The 7,535-nt window shown below is 32.9% G+C and overlaps 1 protein-coding gene across 2 annotated transcripts; it reads left to right on the top strand.

Moving 5' to 3' along the window:
- Positions 1–3,819: 3,819 nt before the first annotated feature.
- On the top strand, positions 3,820–7,323 carry LOC145589449 (uncharacterized). Of its 2 annotated transcripts, none has more exons than XM_081646019.1 (4): positions 3,820–3,948; positions 5,538–5,691; positions 6,645–6,797; positions 6,909–7,323. In XM_081646019.1, exons 1-4 carry the CDS (start codon positions 3,897–3,899, stop codon positions 6,994–6,996), a joined length of 447 nt encoding a protein of 148 aa, XP_081502145.1. In that variant the 5' UTR covers positions 3,820–3,896; the 3' UTR covers positions 6,997–7,323. The 2 variants fall into 2 exon arrangements, with proteins under 2 accessions (XP_081502145.1, XP_081502147.1); XM_081646021.1 differs by having other exon boundaries at positions 3,827–3,948; positions 5,531–5,691.
- Positions 7,324–7,535: the final 212 nt, after the last annotated feature.

Raw genomic sequence — 7,535 nt, forward strand, 5'->3', positions numbered from 1 at the left:
AATCATCAAAGGTCAATGATGAATGAACAATATGTGATTTATTTTTGAACATTTTTGAACATATGAATGAACATACATTAATATATATGTGTGAATATACACATTTCCAAATGAACATCTACATATCAAATTTGAATAAACATCTATCAATATTAGAATTAAAATGTATGTAGTATAATATTCAAATGACGCTCATAAGCATATATTAGCTAAATATGAAGTGAAACATGTATTATTATAGTATACGTGGATATTTTCAATACGAGAATGAATATATAGGTATTTAAATCTAAATGAACATTTGTTTAAATACCAGTATACATTCATTAATATGTAAATGATTGTAAACAAAACTAGGGTAATCTTTTCTCAAGACTGAACCCAGTAAAACTAAGGTAAGAATGTAAATGATCATATACTAATATCATAATGAACATCTATCAAAATGAAAATGAACATTTACCTAAAAGTCATTTTCAATATAAACTAATAATTTAAATATGAGTAATTGTACGAAAACTCAACTAATAATTAAGAAAATTAGCACAATTATACTCTATACTTAATTTTCAATGGCAAACAATTTTATAAATCCTTATGATTTTTATAAATATAAATGTACAACTACAAACATGTATATTTTGAAAATAAAAATCAGTAGGACCACTACAAAAATGTACAACTACAAACAAGTACATATGAACATTTAGTAAGTTATAAATGATCAGATCATTATACCTTGGAATTCGAGACATTTCATTTTCAGCAGGACAATTCGACATTATTATATCTTTTAGAAGTTGAGGATCAATAATCACAGGAGATTTAGGTTGGTGCATTTTTTGTAATGTATCCAGTCGTTTTTTAATAGGAATATCGTCATCTCTGTTTTGCATATTTAAATTTTTTTTTTTCATTTTTGAAAATTAAACTAAATTGATAAATAAACAACTTCACATTAAGTAAATAGTGTTTACAAAACTGCAGATCTTCTTTGTTGCTTTCTGGAACTTCCTTCTATGGTCTACAAAAGAAATTAAACAATTTACTACTTTCTTTACTTGTTTTTGAACAATGTATTGTAATTACTACTTTGTTTACTAGATTTTGAACAATATTTTGCACTTAATTAGTTATGATGAGCAAAAATCGTGATGTTTAATCATAAAAAATGCACAAATTAACTTACAATTTTGATTTTTTTGGGAGGTTTTTCTTTTGCTGGTGCAGTTTCTTTTCGTATATCACTCGTTGTTATTGAAATTGTAATAAATTTGCAGATTTTTTTCCAGAATTGTGCAATTTGAAAAGGTTTGATGAGAGAGAAAATGGAGAGAGAAAATGGCAGTAAAGAACAATGTAGAAACTAGAAAGTGATGACTTTTTTATTTTTTGTTTCATTTTTTTGTATATATATGTGGGGTAGGGGAATTAACCGTGGTTAGTTGGAAATTACTATAGTAACTATTCTAACTGATGCAGTTAGTATGGTTTAGGGCTAGTCTGGTAATTTTGGGAGGGGGGAGTAGGCAGCATTGCCTAGAGGGGGTTGTAGGCATTAGGAATTAGCTTTAATATCATGACAACTTTCAATTAGCCTACGCAAGTCTACAAGAAGAAGAGTATGTATGACCGCATATAAAGCCAACAGAATTCCATCCTAAAATCAATTGGTGATATGAGTAGGCCACTAATTTTATAGATTAGTCTTCCTATCTCCCAACTCACATGTAAATTACTTTTCTTAAAAAAAAAAATTTAAAAAAAAGAGCACACAAATAAACAAATTAGAGAAGGAGAATAATTCGTGTCTTATATCATTGATTTCTCTTAATAATATACTTCGTACATGATACAGTAGCTTACATTAAGGCTATACTTGTATAATTTAGGCTACAAACTAGGAAAAAAATTGACTAGATATATTACAATATTTACCGCGGTAGTCTCAATTAATCAATTTGATAAACAAAATTTGTTTATCAAATGACAAAATGGTAAATAAAACAACATATGTGTCCAGTCATCATGACATTTTTTTTTAAATAAATTAACAACAATAGGACCCATATTTAATACAAAATTGTTAATTTATTTACAATTTTGCCATTTGATAAACAAATTTTGTTTATCAAATTGATTAATTGGTATTTTCCCATATTAACCAGGTTAATACTCTGTATAAAGATATTAAACTTAATCAACGGGCGGGTTGGGCTGAGCCATAAAAAATCTGCCCATTTCTTGGGCTAGGCCGGGCCTATATTCGGGCGAAAAATTCCCTATCCAATCCCGCCCAAAATGGCGGGCCATATAAGCTTTTCGGGCCATTTTCGAGGCGGGCCAAAAAATGAACTAAAATAGCATGAAAATGCATTCACAAGCCCGCCCAAAAAAAAAACAGGCCAAAAAAGTTGTCCAAAACCCACCCAAATTAAGCCCGAGTCAGATTTAATTAATTCTAAAAGATATACTACCTCCGTTTCGTATTTTTTGTAACTTTAGAGTCGACACGATCTCCTAGGCAAAAAATGAGAAATGGTGGTTAATGTATGTTTGGGCATATGAAGAAGGAAATAGAAAGAAAGTGGATTATTATTTTTTGACCGTATCACCACCAAGGCACCAAGGGCACCAACATCCACCTGACCACCACTCGCACCGTCAACACCACCACTTGGCCAACACCCCTACCACTAGCCAAACTTCCATCACCACCACTAGCCACCTTTTCATTGTTCGGATCTCCCTGAAACCACCATAACTACCCAAAAACTTGTCGTTGTTGCTGCAAACACCCACCCCATTACCAAATTACCATTGAAAACTAATAGAGTATAAAACATATTCCTGGGCCTCAACCATTAGGTTAAGCTTTTGGTTGAGATGGTCCTCTAACATGGTATCAAGAGCCAGCGTGACACAAAGGTCACGGGTTCGAATCTCATCCACCCCTCCTTCAAAGTGGAATTAATTCGCACTAGGTATGAGTGGGCCTGTGTTGCATTCACATTTCAAGCCCAAAGGGCCTTTCATGTGAGGGGGAGTGATAGAGTATAAAACATATTCCTGGGCCTCAACCATTAGATTAAGCTTTTGGTTGAGATGATCCTCTAACAAAAACCACACATCCACCCCGTCACACACCCACACAAACTTGAAACCACCTATCCACCCCGCTGCAAACACACCACCCAAAACCTAAAACCTACCACACAACCACTACACAGCCACCCCGTGACACACCTAAACAAACCCGAAAAGCTGTGTGGTGGTTGCGTATTGACATCCCTACTCTCGACCGTCATTTCTTTTTCATTCATTTTTTTTAGTCTATCTTTTTCTTTCTACAACAATAATATTTTCCTCCGTTTCTTTTTAGTTGAGACGTTTCTTTAGTCACATTTGTCAATGTACATACTCAATTGTTAATATCTTTAATTATTGAAAAGCAAAAATTATAATAAGTTAATATTTTGAAAATATATATTGTGACGAATTTAACAAGACCCCACATGACTATATTTTTCATTACGTATAAATTACAAAACATACTCAAAATGTGTGAATAGTGGTAAAGTCAAAACACGTCAACTGAAAAAAAACGAAGGTAATATTACTTAGCCAATTGTGATTTAGGGAGATTATCCCAACATTTTATGCAAAGATCTCTATATCAATTATTAAACGTTCAACTAGAAAATTATTAAAATTACCCCCGTTTCATATTATTTATAACTTTAAAATATTTTATTTCTCACAAATAAAACTAAATTTAAAATAAAAGGAGATTTACAATATGTCAATTATGCCCTTATGCGATATAGGTACAACTCTCAGATTACAGCGACGAGAAAAGGGGATAAGGATTGAGGATCATAGCTTTGAGCACAAAGATGGAGGTCGCCTTTCATAACCATTCAATATCAGTCTTCCCTCCCATCAGAGGTTAGCTTCATCCTTCAACTCTCTCTCTTTTTCTGTGTTACTTCTGCTTAATTTTACTTTGTTTTTTGCTTCATTGTAATTAGTCGTATTTTTTGATTCGTTTCAACTTTGTGTGATATACCAACTGATTTTTTATGTTACTAATTAATTTACACGATTGCAATTGCTAGTTTAAATTACACTATAAACGTGACAATTAATACGGACGACGAGGGAGTATATAATGTTAGCTTTATTAACGTGCCTATAATTATAATTATAGCTGTGATAATATTAATCACGGGCCTCATTTTTTATAGTTGAAGTTGAGCTAGTAATGTGATTATATTTTTTGCTATAGTTCAATACCCATTTTACACATTAATGGTAAAGTTCGAGTTTTTTACAATCTAAGCGAAATGCAGCCTGTTATTTTGGATTAGTTGATGGTAAGATTGGTAACATAAAAGAGTAATTTAATGTTTTTTTTGTCCATGATCAAGGTTTGTGACCTTAGAGTTCCTATACAAAACTTTGAAACAGATGACAAGTTGCTTACCGGATTACTTGGTAAAAAAAATAAAGAAATAAAAAAAAATCTCGTCTGCATCATTGCCCTTAGTGGCTCCCTATATATGGATTAACCACTCAAAACATAAACTTACTCATAAGTCCCTACTACATTGACTGATTGACGTCGTCATGTACATTGGAGAGATTGTAAAATATTGCTATCTCTGATCTGATCTTCTAGGTGACTTTGGTTTTGAAAGTAATATTTGGAAACCTGTTTGGTATGAGGTGAAAAAAAAATGGTTCTCTATAGTATGCTTGAGTAGTTGTGTGTAATTAGGAAATTTCCTTAACAATGTCCATGGTATAGGAAATGCATTTCCACTTCCAAATCGTAAATTTCTATTACCACTCATTATCGTCTTCTCCTTCAAATATCACACAAACCCAACGAGATAAGTTACAGCCAATTTTTTTTCTGCTGTCTGGCTTGGCTTGTTTCCATGTGACCATGTGTATCAAGATTCAAGGCCGAAAAAGTTGATTGTAGTGTCAATTTAGTCTTTAATGAGTTGACAGCTTAACCAAAAGAATATTGGCGCTTGAGCTTTTCTAAGAGGCTGACTGGCTGAGAGACTGTCTTTTCATAGAGTATTTTGTGCAGCACTCATATTAGTTTGGGTTCTCTATTCCTGTGCTTTTGTACATCAATTTACCATGGTTTTGTCTGTCCAATTCTTTAATTTCTGCATCATTTATGGAAATACTTTAGAAAGAAAATCAATATCATCAAAAGTTGATAAATCTTTTGTAGTTTGATATCATTTTCTAGCTTAGGCCTTAAAATGATTAACCAGTTATTTCGAATATAACATGTATACAGGCATATTTTAAAATGTTCTATGGACTATGGAATAGTTGTTTAGTGAGTCCTCATGTGTTGGTAGTTTAAAACTTTAAGTGCTGTTTTTCCTTTTTTTTTTTAATGTATTTTTTAATTTTTTTTTTATAAAAAATTTTCCCAGAACATGATCTCTTTAGTTCATGTAGTATATTGCCTTGTGATTTTCATTATGTTAATGTAATGAAGTGACTAGGATCCAAGTGCATGAAGTTGCAAGATCACAGAAGAAAAATCTTCAGAATATCTTCTGCATTGCCAGAAACATTTGTGTCTGTGACAATAGCAACTGCAGTTGTTGGTGCAGCAGCCACTATTCTCGTTAAAAGAACCCAACAATCTGAAAAAAGGTGTGTGCTACTACTTTCTGTTTTTGCTGTATATCTTGTTTTATCCGGAAATCAACTTGTAGTACAGGATATATACTACGAGTAGTCTTTTATGCTTCAGAAGAGGTCCTCCTTCTGACCAGTGACTTTAGATGTTGAATATTCATTACTGTGTGCGTGTGGTACTGTGGTAGTGACTGCTATGTTCTAAATGTTAATATGGAGGTGAATTTACCTGTCAATGGGTGCAGTGGATTAATGCTAAAAGCGCCTAAAAGCAGTAAACCGTTACTACTTGTGCTAGTTTGTTTATCGTCACATTTTCAATATTCTGATGATTTCACTTACTGGAGTGACAAAATACTAGTATTTTAAAAGACCCAAGAGCTTCATTGTGTTAAGTCAAGCATCTGCTACCTTTTCTGCTTTGCTAGTGCCTAACTTCTGATGTCAACAAATTATGAAAACGAAAACAGCTTCCAATAAATAACTTTCACATTTGTGGCATATTATTGTTTAACCATGATTAATCTATTTAAGGTTAATATTTGAGAATTACCAAAATATTTCTAGATTAGAAGAAACTTATAAATCCAATGTTATTTATGAGATTTTTGAAAAAGTTTTAATACATGAGAATGTGCAATTTCTACCATAGAGAATTTCCCACAATTTTATCCTTGTCTTTTTAGCACTGTATGATAGAGGCCAAAATATGTAGGTTTTGCTACATATTACTCGAATGCTGACATCCAATTTGTAACTAGATATGCTCAAATACAATAAATCAATTATATGCTATGAAACTGCATAATTGCCAACAAATGTGAAAGTTATTTATGGCTATGTGCTCAAATATTACGGAGTACAATTTTGAAGTCTATTTCATTTCACCTACAGATGCTGTGTTTATTGACCTCAGTTTTCTGTTGAATTGAGATTTAACCGAAGCACATTTTTGTAATATAATGAAGTCAGACTCCAGTGAAAATCTGTGAAGATTGTAGTGGTTCTGGTATTTGCTCAGAGTGCAATGGAGAGGGTTTTGTGCTTCAGAAACTGTCAGAAGAAAGGGCTGCAAGGGCTAGGATGATTTCTAAGGATGCAGCTACTCGCTATACATCTGGGTAATGATCTGTGTGTAAAAATTTAAAGTAGATCTTCTGATATGTATTTCCTTGGTAGTAGTTGGTACTTCCCTTTGCTATCCTCACAGTGAAGTCACTGATCTGAAACAGGCTTCCAAGGAAATGGAGTTATTGCACAAAGTGTTCAGCTGCTCGATCTTGTAGAACCTGCGATGGCAGTGGAAAGCTGAGTTTGTAATTATCATATCGGTGACATCTCTAGACTCTTAGCTTAATTTTACCTGGATGGATCTTGGCCATTCAGTTCTATTTTTCTTCTAGCCAAATACTTTTACACCCTCAGTCCAACATTAATCAATCAGTCAAAGCCTTAATTCCATAAGTGGGGTTGGCTACATGAACCAAAAGTGATTATTCCGGATAGAGTTCGACATTAATAGTCATATAAAATATTATAAGTTATCCTGAAAATGCTGTTTTTCTGGTGAAAGTGAGGATTTTGATAAGAACAAGTTTTGTGTCAGATGTTAACCATACCAGTGATGAACAGCTAAAGTCTAAACGATCTGAAAGTCTGCTTCATGCCTTCACACATCGCTTCTGTTATTTTATGAAATTGTAGAACTGTTAGTTTCCCATGCCTAAAACTCAGCATGTTTCAAGGCATACAATAATCAGTAATGCCTACAATAGGTCTCATGCAGCAGTGTGATAAGTTGATGTTGCAGAAGTCATTTCTAATTTGTAGTTAATTATTGTGTTTAGAAGAATGTTTCC

This window comes from Chenopodium album, chromosome 17 (genome assembly GCF_948465745.1).
Source record: "Chenopodium album chromosome 17, dcCheAlbu1.1, whole genome shotgun sequence".
NCBI classification, from domain to species: Eukaryota; Viridiplantae; Streptophyta; class Magnoliopsida; order Caryophyllales; family Amaranthaceae; genus Chenopodium; species Chenopodium album.

Coding starts and splice junctions, on each gene's coding strand:
- LOC145589449 (XM_081646019.1), top strand. CDS start 3,897: ATGGAGGTCGCCTTTCATAACCATTCAATATCAGTCTTCCCTCCCATC. Junction 5,692..6,644: donor ACCCAACAATCTGAAAAAAG/GTGTGTGCTACT, acceptor AATATAATGAAG/TCAGACTCCAGTGAAAATCT. Junction 6,798..6,908: donor GCTACTCGCTATACATCTGG/GTAATGATCTGT, acceptor GATCTGAAACAG/GCTTCCAAGGAAATGGAGTT.